Source organism: Cheilinus undulatus, linkage group 23 (assembly GCF_018320785.1).
Source record: "Cheilinus undulatus linkage group 23, ASM1832078v1, whole genome shotgun sequence".
Lineage (NCBI taxonomy): Eukaryota > Metazoa > Chordata > Actinopteri > Labriformes > Labridae > Cheilinus > Cheilinus undulatus.
Genome location: NC_054887.1, coordinates 28,074,199 through 28,091,310, shown reverse-complemented (window position 1 = coordinate 28,091,310; position 17,112 = coordinate 28,074,199). Strand labels below are relative to the sequence as shown.

The 17,112-nt window shown below is 38.5% G+C and overlaps 1 protein-coding gene across 1 annotated transcript; it reads left to right on the top strand.

Annotated features, from left to right (window-relative positions):
* The first annotated feature begins 1,207 nt into the window (after positions 1-1,207).
* On the top strand, positions 1,208-16,676 carry LOC121505331 (methionine aminopeptidase 2-like). The gene is made up of 11 exons (XM_041780533.1): positions 1,208-1,403; positions 6,717-6,812; positions 6,917-6,979; positions 7,130-7,232; positions 9,989-10,150; positions 10,373-10,554; positions 12,914-13,008; positions 13,092-13,188; positions 13,347-13,450; positions 13,567-13,682; positions 15,613-16,676. The coding sequence occupies exons 1-11, from the start codon at positions 1,247-1,249 to the stop codon at positions 15,863-15,865; spliced, it is 1,428 nt and encodes a 475-aa protein (XP_041636467.1). The 5' UTR covers positions 1,208-1,246; the 3' UTR covers positions 15,866-16,676.
* The last annotated feature ends 436 nt before the right edge of the window (positions 16,677-17,112 follow it).

Below are 17,112 nucleotides of genomic sequence, written 5' to 3'. Positions count from 1 at the left end.
TTATGCTCAGTGTATTTAAACGTCCATTTTTTAGCATTTGAACAGGTTATTTTCCCATTAGGCTCACCGCACACCTTCAGCTGATTCAGCATGTTTTACTTCATGCTGCCTTCACAAGCCACTAATAATGTAGGATTTCTAAGAACATACAAGCGTGTGGTTTTATAGGATTTTATAGAATATACCACATTTATACCAGTGTTGGCAACTTGGCCTTCATTCTCTGTAGCATTTTTTACAGCAAACAGCCCATTGTCATTAAGTATGGAGGCCTTGAATGGACATTTATCCACTTATTGAATTTTACTCAGTTTGAATGCATTTTAAGACTGACCAGTAAAGTGTTTCTTAAAAATTAGTTGCGCTTACTAAAAAAAATCGAAAATGGCTATTTCACCTCTATTTTTCTGAGTTGACAGAACACATTTTTAGTTTTAAATAAACAGTACTAAGTCAATTTTGGTATTTTTGTCATTATACTCGCATTATTTGATATAACTATAAGCATTGGACACAATGCACCATGGCTGAAGTAGCCCTCTCAGTTAGGTGGTCCCACCTCTTGAGTTAACTTACCTTGTACCTTGTTTGAGAACCACTTGAAAATTTTGTAATAGGTTAGATGCAAACAATAATTAATTTTCCAAAACTTAGTGTAACATAAAAAATAGCTAATAAGTTAACCTAACATAAAGTTTCAAGTAAAATTGAGTTCATATTAAAATTGCCAAGTACCTGCTACTTAACAAAAACAAATACAAAGACAAATTATTTTTAGTATTATTTAAATTTGTTTAAGAATTAGATTCCTGTTTATCTTGAGTTCTGTTCACTTATCAGGCTTTACAGAGTGGTTTAAATTTGGCCTTTGAGGTCTTAGTTTTATACATATCAATGCAAGGTTATATATTTGCATATCAATCCTAGTTTATGGTAATGACTGCGACGACATCGGCCTGTTTGGAAGTGTATCTGTGCATTTATCGTATAAAATAGAAGTTATTTTCTTGACTGTTTTGTACAATTTTTGATACTGTTGGCCATTAAAACTGCCATTGGCAGTTTCGTCTCAATTACGTGGTATCGAAAAGTATCAAAGTGTCGAACATTTTTAGAAACCTTATTTTTGACAACGATGGTGTAGTTTTGATAACGGTGTTACAAAATCCGAGCGTCCCTAACGTCACCATCACACACAGCACTCCCACAGTCCCTCGCGCTTCCTTTTCCAGCAGCGCCTGCGATCATGGCGGACGTGGTTGCGGAGCAGGTTGCGGACCAGAAACCAGTCCCTGATCAAGAGCTGAACGGGGAGGCGGAGGACAGAGAAGAGGCCGACCCCGTGGAGGAGACAGCAAAAAAGAAGAAGAAAAAGAAGAAGAAGAACAAGTCCGCAACTGCAGGTGAGGCTGACCGGGCCAGTTTGAAGCTAACAGGCTAGCAAGGCTAATGATACTTAGGGAGCTGCGTCAAGGTAGCCGCAGTTAGCTACGGCGAACGCCAGAAGTTACAGGAAGTAACTATCAAAATAAAGTTGGGCAAGGCTTAACTTGCGGGAAAGTTCATTTCAGTTACTTTAAATGTTTAGAGAAATTCCCTACAAAACCGCAAAGGTTTAATCGAAATTGTCGCTGAGGTCTTATTTATGGTTTTAACTATATCGAAAAATCGAATTACTTGGAGTTCCAAGTTGAAATTGTTTGTAGAAATAAATTTAATTGGATTTTGTAAAAAAAAAAACAAACAAACAAAAAAAGAATTTATTAATTCTTGTCTTTGTCGGGGGATCTTTTTCATTAAAAGAGAAGTTATTTTCAGCAGCTGAAGAGAAGATTGTCATAGAAATACATAATGAAATGGTCTTGTTTAATACAACACAAACACTGGTATTTTGCCCATTGTGGCTTTGTTTCTGTCTAATCTGCATGCTTTAATAAACATGTACCGTCCATTTTGAACAAGAGTGATAAGAGAAGCAGGACGGTTTTTTTTTTGTTTTTTATTTTTAATTTTTAAGTTTTTAGTCGTGATTTGATCAACACGAGTAGAGGTTTGCAATTAATTGATTATTAAGGAAAATTGGAATGTATTTATTTCTAGGAGTATCAAGAAACCAAGTGGTTGTTTCTGGGCTTGTCGTTTATTTTGAAAATTCCGCCGGAAGTGTGGCTCTGTAACTATGCGTAACTTGACGCTGATCCTCATTAGCCATGCGGGTTATGAGCGGTGTGGACGGTGGAGCTGTCAGGCCTCATGAAAGACGCCGGGCTTCAGTCAGATCCACATTTAGGATCAGTGTCAGTAACCGCAGCTGACGTAACGTGTATTTTACGGTCTAATTCAGAGAAAAGACAACATTGCGTCAAACTAACTACACCTCCTAGTTACTGTTATCACTGCTGACTGTGTTGACCCTCCGCCAAGTTTTACTGTTTCGTAATTCCCCCTCTGCTGGAGTTATTATGTAAGGAAGAAGAATCAAAAGATGATTTATTTCTAATTCGACCACAACATCAACATTGCAAACCCACATGCGCTTTTAGCCTCATTAAATCCATTAACTTTGCTGCAATGTTGAGACTTTCAGCTGAGTGTGATGGTTACAGTTCACAGAACAAACCCAAGAAAGAATTTAGCAATAACAATAACTTCCTCTCTAATAAAGACTGAACATAATTAATCCTAAAAGACGTGTGCCGATGCTTCAACATTAAATATAAGTAACATACTCTCAGTACTCATACACAATAAACATTACAGATTCTACATCAGTATTAATGCCCATCATGTTAGTCGCTCATTATGTGAACAGGTGGCGAAGTCAGAGCCATGCCTTACAGTTTGATGATAATTTAACATTAATTAGAATGAATTAGAATTAGAATGACAAAAGAAGGGCAGACAGCAGACAAATACAATACTAAGTTTATAAGAGTATGAAGGATTTAAGGAGTCAATACAATAACAACTAAAGCTGGAGCATTACATAGTTTAAAAAGATGCTTGAAAGTACAATTTAAGGATATCACTCATAATAAGCTGGAATACCTACCACACTGAATGCACACACACACAAGCAGGCACAAGGTAGATTTTGCATTTATGTATTCACTTTTACAAGTCCTGTAGTGCCTGCATGAGAGCAGACATTCATATTCTTGAAATAAAATGTCCCTCTACGTGGTTCGAAAAAAGTGGCATCAGTGCATTCCCCAAAAAATGCAATAAGTCAAGTAACAAAGCAAGTTGTTTAAAATAGTAATAGCATTATTGGTAGTCAAGCCTCAGACTTGTCTGTTAGATTAATCTAATTTGTAAATAGATTTCTTATGACTTTACAACAACTTTAACATATTAGAACTATCAGTCTTTTATCCTAGATATTCTCTTTCTGTAGGAGATGTGCTGTACTCCCTGTGAAAACTGAACATTTATGAAGTGTTTGAGTTAAGCAAACAGATATTTTCGTCTGAAATGATGCTGAACTGAAGAAGGACGTTATTCAGGTCATTCAGTTTCGTGGCTCAACTTTAGAAAACAAACCGTGTCCTCTCTCTATATGGTCCACTTACAAGAAGTGCATTTTTGCTGATGTTAAAGTTATTTTTAAATATGCTTTACATCCGAAGAGGTCAGTTAGATAAACTGCAAATTTGACCGACTTCATAAGTCAAGCACAAATCAAGTCTTCACAGATCCTCCACATATACCCTTTCTGATTCCACTGTTAAAACTAAAGAAAATCCTAAAGGATCATGTCTTGTATTGTCTTTTTTCTTTGTGTATAAACTAGAGATTACCAATCAGTTTAACATCAGTATCAGCAAAGATTGGTCCTGTTGACAAACATCAGCCATCTGCAATTCATCTGGCATGAAGGGATGTCAGCTGTTTCTGCATCTTCCTGCCCAGGGACCACAGATGTAAATTAGCTCTATAGATAACCCTGACTCAACAGCTGTGTTGTGCATGGCCCCAGTCAAATACACTAATCAACTCAGCTAAGCTAATATGGGTGCAAGATTTTCTCAGCATGATATCTGTATCAGCTTAAAGTGAATTGTCTTTCTTGGCTGACAGAAAAAACTTCTGCTGGTTTTTACACTAAATCCAGTATTTATGAGTAAGTCTGTGGAGTTTTAGGCAGGACCAACCGCATCAGCCTCATTTCTTAAACTGTAAAGCAGTGGTTCTCAGATGGTGGATCAGGACCCAAAAGTGGGTCACAAAGCGGTCATGAAGGTGTGCCAAAAGTCTAAGATGTACAAGTGGACATACAGCACATCCATACTTTTTTAGGTTTTCCTGTGATGACGAGCAAATTTTGTCACTTTCTCCAGATTTCAACTTTACTATCTCCCTTTCCCCCCCCCGATAAAAAAAGCAGGTTTTCTCTAGATAATTAGGATTTTCCTTAGGAAATGACCAGATTTTGATGCTGTCTTGTGGAAGAGGAGCAAAATCAAATATATGCAAACAGGTCCTTTTATAATGGTGTACCTTGTTAGCATGTTTTTTGTCCTAGGATCCAATCTGCAAAGTTTTCATGAATTTGAGTGGTTGGAAATTTCTGAAACTTGGGTTGTGGTTTCTATGAGGAGGTGGTGGCAGGTCCTGATGTCTGAACAGTTGAGAACCACTGCTTTAGAGAGTGTTTTAAGGGCTGAAGTTTCTCCATTGGATTTGTATAATGCCATTGGCTAAACTGAATTTGTAAATATCAACATTTTAGATAAATTCAAAGTCTAATGTTGTGCATCCCTAGACAGTAACACATGTTTATATGATATGTCCAGTCAGGTTAATGCCAACAACTTGCACATCTAACTATTGGATCAAAGAAGAGGTGTTTTTTTTTTTTTTTTTTTACTGGGCAGAGGTAGTCACCTGTTGTATGACCCTAGTTTGTTTTAATCATACAGAAGAGAAAATGTGAGCACAAGGGGATTCTTATCCCAAAATAAGAATCTAAAGAAACTTTGATATCGACATCAGAAGTCAGCTAAATGGTTATTTTGAACAATGGTATCTGCACTTATTTTGACAATTGGTGCATCTCTCATAAATGTATTTATAATGTGTAAAGTGCAAAAAAAAACAATACAAAAAGGGGCATAATTAACATATCTTCAGACCTTTTTGGGTTGCAATCACGCAATATCACAGAAACAAAGCTCCACCACCAATACGACATTCATTTTGATTGTTAATTCACTTTGCATTATGACAGAGGTCATCAAATCCATTTTCAAAGGACCCGCTTTTTCTTGACTAACGCTGGTGGGGGCTGGACATTGAAATAAACTCAAATACAATCAATATTAAAATATTATTTGAAAAAAAAATTCCTTACAAATTTACTGGAGCTTTAAGCCTTTAACAAAGAGATCAGTCCCTATCACCTTTACTGCAGCCAGCCACAAGGGGGCGATTGAGATATTTTAGCAACATATTTCTGAAGCCCTCTGGTGTCTGTCACTGAGTTTGATGTAATCTAATTGGCCAAAAACACATGCAGGAAACAGATCTGTGAAGATTCTCAGAGGAGAGAAATTGCACTCTCAAAGAGCCTTATGTGGAAAATTATTGTTAATAATAAGTTTACTGTTCCACATTACAGAAATACTAGTGGGCTTCTTGTCTGATAAGCCAACAGGTTGAAGGTTTTCTTTAGACTTCAAGCATGTCATATTTTTGGCCTCTCAAATTTTCTGAATTTAATAATCCTCTAGGGGGCAATTGCAATATGGCCTGCTGCAGTTTTTAAATTTCTTTGACCTGAAATTTGTTACAAAATAGCAGTTTTAAACTTTTTTTTGCAGCAGAGTTGTTATGCATGACGTATCATGCCATCATTCAAATGCCATATTTTTTAGAAAAGTCTACAAAAAAATCCCACCTTCTTTTTGGGCTTTTTTTCTTATTAAAAATTAGAATAAAAAAAAACCTTCAATGAAAAAATTCATATCCAGTTTGCAATAATAGTCAAATGATCAGAGTTAGATATTTTTAAAGAATTATTCAGCCCTTGTTTAGGAATTAAATACAGTTTAAGAATAATCACATAACAAATCACATAAAAATATTTTGGAAAAAATCTCAATTATTTTCCAAAATCTCTCAGCCCTAGCAAAAATGCGAGAGAGCACGACACAGCAGAAGCTCCTCATACACAGACATTTGCAAAGACACTGCACTGTTTTTCCTCACTCCACCCATCCTACCCCGCCTCTCTTACTACATCCAAGGCAGGCGCAGAGGAGGGATCACTTCATCCCATCTTTACACGTCTGTGACATTCATATTGGAGGCAAAATATCACAGAGGTGTAAATATCCCACCCTGGAACTACAGTCTGAAGGGACCGTGCTTGTCTGTTTATCATAGAGAATATTTTTATCATAGCCTGATTAAAAAATGCTCCAACTTCTCAAAATGTTGACCATCATATTTTCATTGTGGTTGAGCTCTATAGAATCTCTTTAAAGCCAGAATCTCTGCAGTCAAGAGGATCTGTTTTTATACCATCATTTAAAGGATGCTGCCCTCATAAGACTGAACCTTGGCTTCACTCATGAAACCATTTCTGCCCCCCCATCCTCTGCATTCTGCTGCCTGTGCTGACTCAGCACAACTTGACTGCTGCTGCTAGTTGATTATTTATTCTTCTGTGCATTTGTTTTCCTGTTGTTGACAATGTTTTTCGTTGCTTGCAGGCACTGAGGCAGAGACTGACGGAGTGGCCGAGGTGACCAAACAGCTGGAGAAACAGGCGATAGAAGACAAAGAGAAGGAGGAGGATGGAGAGGAAGGTCATTATCATGTGACATCTTACATACATCATTGTTTTATTACAGTAATACTGATGCAGTACACCTGGTTAGCATGAGTAACAGCAGCATCTTTCCTCACACAGATGGAGATGATGGAGAAAACTCGTCAGGGAAAAAGAAGAAGAAGAAAAAGAAGAAGAAAGGACGTAAGTTGTAAAGCTTTGCTCTCACAGTTGTACAGGACGGCGTTTGTCCTCAGCTGAAGGTTGTCTGTGTCATCTCTGTTGTCCTGATTCAACCCTTCACTGTAAGACATCTGTTTGCCAGCCTGATTGGGATTTCTTTTCTCCTTCCAGCCAAATCTCAGACTGATCCCCCGTCTGTGCCCATCTGTGAGTTATACCCAAATGGTGTGTTCCCCATCGGACAGGAGTGTGAATACCCCACTGTACAGGACGGGTAAGAGGAGCACACGCACGCACCCATGTTTTCAGTTGCTCTGGCTCCTTAAGTAAATTTCCCTCTGTTATATCCAATATAGTCATTTTACAAAATCCTTATATCAGCATTTTTAACCCTGCAACCCAGCCAACCAGCCACCTGCATGCTTGAATCAGCTTTTCCCACACATGGACAAAACAGCCACCCAAGTATGTTTACCCACCATTTGTCTTTTTAATAATTTAACATTTTAATTCATTTTTAATCACCATCTGCATGCATGAAAAGGGATCCACTTGTATATGCCTCCTGTAAATGTACCGATTTAATTGCAACGATTCATATTTAAATTTCTGCCATTGTTTCAACTATTTTCTGGAGCTTCTTGCTATCTTATACTCTTGCACTCTCTGATGATGGTTGCAGTATACTACCTCATCAACAATAGGCCTCCAAACATGCAGCTCACCTGCTTTGATAAAGAGATATCAAGAAAAACATTTCAAAAGCAGGGTGATGTTATTTGACTGTCTTTATACAACGTACTATTGATGAATCCTGTCAAAGAGCAGAAACACATGAAGCTGAACATAAAGAATGAGGCAGGGCGGGATGTCCTTCCCTACCACCCGAGTAGAGAGTCATCCTGTGGGAAACCCATGATGGGTTACCATAAAACATCAGAACTGCTGCAGTAAACAGGATTGGAAGTCTGAGAAACGTCAAAAGCTGTATATTCTTTCAGGGGTGAAGGAGAGCTGTGTTCCCCATCCATTGTGATTCCTTTAATTTATTGTGAATAATAGATTTTCCAACTTTTAAGAGGCACACAGATCAACTTTCTGGCATGAGTCTTTTTATTCTTGTAAAATCTCATTTTGTGAGACTCCACAGCTTGAAAGATGGATGTTAAAACCTGCTGCGTGTTGGTACAGTTATGATTACATCTACAGCGGTTGCCTTGACAGGTTTCTTTTTTTTAACAAAATATGAAGGCAACGGATGATAGTTCAGAGGCAAAGTTTGTATGTATGGCAAAAGCCACGTATAAGAGTGTAAGTGTGATGTTGAGAAAAGTCTCGGTCTCTTCTGTTCATGTGTGTCGCGTCATGTTGTCTCAGAGTGAACTGGTCATGTGACACTGTACGTTACGTCCTGTGACTTTAAATGCTGTTAAAATGTTTCGTTATATCGAAACCTCATCATGAGAGCATAAAAACTTTTTAGTGATATTTGAGAGGTGTTTCGAATTTCAGGTGTTTGCATTGCCAGTTTTTTAGATTTTGTGCATTTCTAAGGGTAATGGGAACGCAGCTAGAGGTTCAAACATTTTCCTAAAGAAATAGTGGACCACTGACGTTGATATGTGGTCATAACTACAGTTTTCTGACAGTGTATGAACCTGAATTCAAGTACATAAAGCAGAGCCTGAGGGCACACATCAGCCTGCTTCATCAGTGATGAAACTGAATAAATGAAGTTTTGTTTACATGAAGCTGTAGATCAGTTGTTTCTCTGTATTTTAGTGTTTATTTATTGAACCAGTAGAACATGCATTGCAAAATAGAGACAATAAACACAGAGGCTTTCTGGGTAAAAAATAAAATGCTTCAAAATTTGTTGATAGTGTGTATGTTTGAGTAGAAAATGAGACGTCAGCACTCAAAAATGTCCTTTTAGGTTCTTTTATTTAGGCAAAGCACAACAAATGTGTTTCAACTCATGGTCTTCTTCAGTATCCGTTGTGCCCTGCCTAAATAAAACTACATAAAAGGACATTTTTGAGTGCTGACGTCTCATTTTCTAGTAAGTCTTTTTTGTCGTGCACCTTGAGTTTATTGTTTGGAGGGTTCTCCTTTTTTTGCTTTTTCAGTGTGTACATATGAGCCAACATTGTTATGTGGCCCATTTTACCAAAAACTTGCTATATTCCACTGAGAAATTGTACCCATCTGTCTCCTTGAAGGAGCAGTGCTCACTAAAATCACTGGAGGCTAATGCCACTACTACTGATAGGTCCCTCAGAGGATTCAGCTTAAAAAATATGGAAACGTCCAATAAGACTGATTTGGCTTTTGCTGTTGGTGTCCCCTCAGTTCTGAAAACCAAAATAGCTGGTTTCTTTGTGCTTTTTTTCTTGATTGTTTCCATATTTCGCAGCTTTTTCAGTTCTTTAATGCAATTGAGGAATGCTTTTTTGCACTCCCTTTTCTTCTTCTGGTCTTTATTTTGCACCTCTGACTTGCAGCTTTTTCTTATGCATGAAAACAAAAACAGAAGATGCATTCTTAAAAATATGTTTAAAGCCTTCCACTTGATGGTATCACATGTGGATATATGGCCTGTTTTAAATTTCAAAGCAGTACAACTTTTAATGGATTGACTGGTATTATGTCTATGTTATGCTTCTAAGCTGTTGTCAGATTAAAATTTTAAAGGAACAGACTTGTTGAAATTGTCAATTTGAATAAATCCTTCTCACAGTTCATCAGTTGTATTATCAGATATTTGCAAAAGTTCATGGTTACTCTGGTCCTTAGTGCAGATGAACTCATTGACTCTGATCAGCTGATTGTGGCCGGTGTTTGAGTCATGACTCTATGTGTTATTATGTTGTAAAACCAGTTCCTTTCTGCAGTTTAAACCGTTAACTATCAACGCTGGTGGTCCAGAATTTTCAGCATGTCAGTTTTTAATTGGTTCTTTTACTGAAGCTGAATTATTACTATGAGACCCAGTAAATGAACTTTTCTTTTTGTTGTTTTCTTCCCCAGGCGCAGCGCAGTGTGGCGTACGACAATCGAGGAGAGGCGGGTGATGGATAAAGCCAATGAGGAGGTGTGGAATGACTTCAGACAGGCGGCAGAAGCCCACAGACAGGTCCGCCAGCACGTCCGCGGCTTCTTGAAACCCGGCATGACCATGATTGAAATCTGGTGAGGCTGCATCTTTTTTACTGCCATCCGTGTAATAATTAACATGGTCTGAAAACAGCAGGAATTTAGCTCGTTGAATATCAAGGATTGATCTGTTGTCTTATTAACAGAAGTCAGAGCTACAGCGGTTATCGAGACGCCTCTTTGTCTTCAGAGGTCAGGACGCTGCTGTTTCCTCTACTTATTTCCACTTTCTAATCCTTGTATTTCGTCCATCCTCAGCGAGCGGCTGGAGGACTGCTCTCGTAAGCTGATAAAGGAGAACAAGCTGAATGCCGGCCTGGCCTTCCCCACCGGCTGCTCCCTCAACCATTGTGCTGCCCACTACACTCCCAATGCCGGAGACACCACCGTCCTGCAGTATGACGACGTCTGCAAGATCGACTTCGGCACGCACATCAACGGTACTGCAGGACACTAACGGCCACTTCAACCGCGATCTGTGCTGATTTTTAATGATGCATTCAGGGCACATTATACGCACATCCATAATGGATAGTTAGAGGAGCTGCCAAAACAGATTAACGCTGAGGAAGTGAGTGGGTTAGTGCAGGAAATGAAAATCAATGTCAGAGTCCCTAAACTACTGGCTCATCATTACAAAGAACAGCCTGTAATAGAGTACATCTCTCTTTTATTGCCTGTAACTGTGAGTGCAACTTTAAATACAGAAGTTAAATTAAGTGATTGATTTTCCACCTTTAATTTCATGTTAGGGCTTTGAAGAGAAACAGCTGCCTAATAACTTCCAGAGTGTTATCTGTGCTTCCACATACAGAGTTTATAGTACGGGGTCAGAGCTTGAAAAGTCAGGGTTTTCTCATCAGATGTTTTCTGCTGGAGGCTACATAGTCTTTATTTTACGTGTTAAGAGCTCATTCAGACCATGCCTGAGTACACTTTTGCCCCAGAGTCTGTCATGTTTGACCGTGCTCCAGCACGCTCCACCTCCTAGACCCTGGCATGGGTGGAAGAGGTGGGCTTTGGTGGGGTACGACTGCATATCTACAGTGCTGTGAAAAAGTATTTGCCCCCTTCCTGATTCTTTTGTATATTTATCACACTTAAATGTTTTGGATCATTAAACCAATTTAAATATCTCACAAAGACAACCCAAGTAAATAAAAAATGCAGTTTCTAAATGATGATTTTATTTATTAAGGGGAAAAAAATCCCAACCTATCTGGCCCTATTTTCTTTAATGCAGCAGGCCACAAGGAGACGGTCCTGGCTGGACCCATGAAAACCCCGGAGAATGTTCCTCCCCAATTGTGATTTAGCACCTATATTAACTAATTTTTTACACTTTTGAACCCCTTTTCACTACTTCATTCAGCTATATCTGCAACTTTTTAGCTACTCTTAACCCATTTTTAATAATTTTTGCTACTTCTAACCAGGGCTGGGCAGTTAATTGCAAATTAGATTAAATCGCAGTATGGCTTGCTGCAATTTTCAAATTGCAGAGGGTGCAATATTTCTTTAACCTGAAATTTGTGTCAAAATACTAGTTTAAAAATTTTTTTTTGCGGCAGAGATATTATGAATTGCATATGCAATCATTGAAGTGCCATATTTTGCGAATAATCTACATGACATCTACTGTCTTCATTTTTGTATGTTCTTCTTATTAAATATGAGAATGACAGAAAAATTATCATTCCTTTAATACATAAAATTCATATACAATTTGAAATATGAGTCAAAATTATCACAATTACTTTATTTTTTCAAAACTGTTCAGCCCTGGTTTAATCAGCTTTTGTGCTTGTTATAGTATAGAATGATTTATCGCTTGTGTTTCCTGGAAAATGCATAAGATGAAGAAATAATTGCATATTAAATCACAGTCGCAATATTGGGAAAAACATCACAGTTAGATTATATTCCCAAATCACTCAGCCCTACTATGAAACCTATTTTTACTTCTTTCGCCCATTTTGTCACTCTGTAACCCCTTTATGCAACTTTGCCAGGCTATTTTTACTATACTTTTGCCACCATTAACTCATTTTTGATAACTTTTGCTTCTCAAACTTTATTTTTTCATTCTTTAACTCCTTATAAACCACTTTTCTTGCAAGTTTTAACCCCTTGGTGCCACTCTTTTATCAATTTTGCCACTTTTCAACTAATTTTCTTACTTTTTGACCTTTTTTCCTCTTTACCAATTTGTGCTACATTTTAACCACTTTTCCTGCCATTTTTTTGTCACTTTGTGCCATTCCACAACCCATTCTGACACTTGTCATCCATTTTTGCCACTGTCCAACCCCTTTTCTGGCCATATTTAACCTTTTTTTTTAAAACTAATAATGGCTAAGTGAATTTCTGTAAAAACAGATCAAATGTTAAGTCATTCTAGAAATATTTCAATATTAATGTTTTGGGGTGGATTTAACAGCTGCAGATATTTAAAGACAAAAGATACCCTTAAACCCACAACTTCTTCTTTTCCTCCTTTTCTGAATTTAACGATCTTCTGGGGGCCGGGTAGGAAGCTTTGGGGGGCCTGATATGGCCCTCGGGCCACCAGTTGATGATCAGTGTTGCAGTGTGTCTGTAAATTATTTTAATTCTGTCGTAAAAGTAGTGTCTTAATGTCACATAAAGGCAGTAAATGCTCCTACATATTCACTTTTGGGGAATTTAAGAAAAATGTATGAATTCTCTTGTTGTAATCTGTTGTTGACAACCATCAGCATAATCCCTAAAAACCCACAAACAAGCTTCTTAAAGTTTTATTTCCTTGTGTTTTTACAGGGCGAATCATTGACTGTGCCTTCACTGTCACATTTAATCCAAAGTACGACAAGCTGCTGGAGGCTGTGAGAGACGCCACCAATACTGGAATCAAAGTATGACTAAAAACACAAGCAGACTCTGAGCTGTTTTATCTCTGTGCGTCCTTAAGCTCATGACTTCCTGTTGCTTCCTGCAGAACGCCGGCATTGATGTGCGTCTGTGTGATGTTGGAGAGGCGATTCAAGAAGTGATGGAGTCCTACGAGGTTGAGCTTGATGGCAAAACATACCAAGGTAATACAATATTTGCATTTTCCTGTGTTTTTTAAAGATTATGATCAAATTTAAACATCGAGAGTAGAGTTTTCACAAGTGTTCTAACATTGCAACATGTCCATGGAGTAGTATTTTGAGTTGTGGTGTAAAACCTGATTTTTTTTTATGTGTTCCAGTGAAGCCGATCCGAAACCTGAATGGTCATTCAATCGGTCAGTACAGAATACATGCAGGAAAGACGGTGCCCATTGTCAAAGGAGGAGAAGCAACGAGGATGGAGGTGAGTCTGTCACCACTATTATTCTGACTAGTGCTGATTTACTTGTAATGATATTAAAAGGGGACATGTTTGGAAGCTTAAAGCTCAGATTTTTTGTATTTTCTGTGTTTTTAAAGGAGGGAGAGGTCTATGCCATTGAAACATTCGGCAGCACGGGTAAAGGCGTCGTCCATGATGACATGGAGTGTTCTCACTACATGAAAAACTTTGATGTCGGCCATGTTCCTATCAGGTAAGAGCACGTCTGTCTTCATGGTCGTTCCTAAACTAAAAACATGCAGCTATTCATTTTATTATCTGCAAATTAAATCATACAGATTATATGTTTAAAGCCTGTTTTTCTACACATCTTAGGACATATTTCACCCTCTGTGGATGGCAAATGAGAGACACATGTTATTCACAGTTAAATAACTTTTGAACTGTAAATCATAGACACTTGTTTTTTCCTCTGAAAGCCCTGTGTTATGCTGTTCTAATGACGCTATCCACGCCTTTCTAGCTCTTATAGATTGTTTCTAGTGAGGCTGGCACTTAAAAGGAAGTTCAATATCGGAGTTACTGGTGTCGATTAAATCTTTAAAGACCCTTGAAAGTCAGTTATCAATTTATAAACCATTTTTCGTTAGTCCTGCAGTTAGTCATTAGCCCCCACCCTGTTGTCTGCTTATATGCCCGAATGCATTGCAATTGGGCTGTGACACCAATGGCAGGCTGTTCCGTCATCATGTCATGCTTTGCTGCACAGTGCATGTGCACAGATTAGAAACTGCAAAACAGAGTCTGAATGTCTCATACTAGAGCGAAGGAGACACAGAGAGGCTGTGATATGTCCCTCAGAGTCACTGCGCTTTAAATTATGACTCAGATGCCCAAAAGTAAAAGGACTTTTTTGCAAAAATTTGAATATTTTGAAGACTTTTTGCCACAGAATTATTTTTAAAAATTCTTTAGTCTCTAGGAGATGGGAGAATACATTTAAATCTCTTGTTTTGAATTATGATAACTTCTTTTCTTTTGTCTTTATAGTCGCAAAACTTTTTGTTAAATTTAAGTGACGTTATTGTAGCACACATATTAATAAAGCCCAGGTTGTCCTGAAAAAAAAAAGTTCTTCAGAGTTTGACTCTACACCACAGGGTTGATGTTTTACAAGCTTTATAAGACAGAAAGTCCAGATGAGACACAGTGGTTAAAAATGATCTTTGGGCTCTAGGGCTGGGTATTGTTAAGAACCTCACGATTCAATTTGATTTTGATTCTTTAGGTTGCAATTCGATTCGATATCGATTCGATATCGATATTGATTTAAATGCTTCAATGTCGATTCAGTAAGAAGTAGAAATACACAACCTGTTGACAATTTTTTAGTAATTATTTTCATGCCCATGTGAACATATTTGGTATGTCACCTCACATTTTTGAGCAATAAAACATCTGAAAATAAAAATTTGCACAGCAATAACTTATTGGGCATATGGAGTACAAAAGTAAAAAACATGACAGTTCTGTATAAACACTGAAAAAGTTAAGTGCATGTAAACTTAAGTAATATTTCTGTCTTCTTGGAAATTGTGATAAACCTCACATAACATGGTTATGGTTGGTTGTTTGGTTGAGTGCGGTCTCCGTCCATACAGGGCAAATCCCGTACACAGCTACCCCCACTGGCCAGGAGGGGAATCGATTCAGAGGATTTGCTGAATCGATATTGGACTGGGGGAGAAAATATTGCGATGCATCGATTAATCGATATTTTTACCCACCCCTATTGGGCTCAGAGGGTCAAGTAATTATTGCACTTGTGGCCTTTCAATGCAGTCATGGTTTTCAGTCAGTCATGTAAACATAGCAGATTACATTTGACTATTAGAAGAAATTCAATAGTTGCACTTTATGAGTGCTAGCTGCTAACTTGTCTTGCAAATCTTTGTTCTGAGCCGGGCTTTCATTTTAAAATGACAATTCTGACTACTACTGGATATTTATTGGTCTAATTTCCAGTCCCAGTTTCATGATTAATGTTTAAAGCTGAGAAAAAAATCATTTTTCACTGCTCTAACAGCATAATTTCAGATCAGTAAAGTACATCTTTCTTTATACTGTTCGCTAACTGTTGTGTTTTTTAAAGACTGATACTTACTTCCTACTGTCACTTCCAGGCTTCCCAGAGCAAAACACCTCCTGAACGTCATCAACGAGAACTTCGGCACGCTGGCGTTCTGCCGCCGTTGGCTGGACCGTCTTGGCGAGAGCAAGTACCTGATGGCCCTGAAAAACCTGTGCGACCTGGGCATCGTGGACCCCTACCCTCCCCTCTGCGACACCAAGGGCTGCTACACGGCTCAGTTCGAGCACACCATCCTGCTCAGGCCCACCTGCAAGGAGGTAGTGAGCCGGGGAGATGACTACTGACACCCCCACCCCACCTACGGCACCACAACACCCCCTACACCACCGCTCTGCACCTCCAGACCCTGTTAGCAACTCCTTCAGAGAAACAGCAGAAAAAGTCTCCTAAACAGGATGTCAGCAGCTCTGAGGGATGCCAAATGCTACTGTATTCTACCCACAATGCACCACTCACAGCTTGCACAGAAGGAGGACTGGCTTTCTGAGTTTTCTGTCATCACCCACAGCTAAAGAAAAATGCCTCAACATGTTTTTGTGGGAGGAGGGATTGTAGTCTCCTTCAACATCCTGTGGACCTAATTTACAAACAAGTAAACAACCTGACAGTTAAAGATTTAATAAGCTGCCGCTAAATCGAATGCACCCCCAGTATTCATGAGATGGAGAGCGTGGGAAACCCCTTTATTACCTCCCTTTCATTTTCAAAGTTTCTATGGCTCCACTCTGAGCCTCCAGTGCTTTAGTGCTCCAGTTAAGTTAAGCACAACTGCTACTGAGTTGAAGAAGTGGTTATGCCGTTGCATGGCCAAAAATCTCTGCAAAGGACAATTCCTAAAATTCAAAGCTCGGGGTGTCGTAGTAATAAAAGCCGACTACATGCAGGCACCGTGCATCTGCAGCTGTATGTTTGGCTTCTGTCGCTACAGGAGGGAACTCTGCACTTTGGCCCTCCAGTCATCGTTTCTTTGATATTTGTAAAATATCTTCGAAATGGTTGCTGCCACTGTATGTTCCCGATTGAGATGCTTCATTTTGAATCCCTGAAAATGTTTTTGTAAGAAAAAAAAAGATTAAAATGATTTTGCTCATTGTAGCATTTCCTCTTCTGTTGTCTTTAATCACAACAAAAGTAATTTCCCAACAATCATCAGCATGAGTTACTCTGATCAGCAGTCACAGAGTCACTCTGATGTAGGGCCGAACGATTTGCAAAAATAATCGAATTGCAATTTTTTTGACAATAAGCTATAAAAAAGGTGGCTGGGGTGGAGGAGGTAAAGCTTTGCCAGCAGCAGCATGGTTCATTAGCATCACTGCAAGCAAGGATTTGTGAGCAGTACGTCATATTTAAATACAGCTGAGAGAAAGAGCTGTGATTGGCTGTGAGAGCTGGGAGGCAATAATTGGTATCAGCTGGAGAACTAACGTTATGCTTCATCAATATTAGAATAAACTGGGGCAGAAGAATGAAAAAAATATATATAATTGCAATTATTTTTGCTCATATTGCAAATTTATTAGTTGCTTTA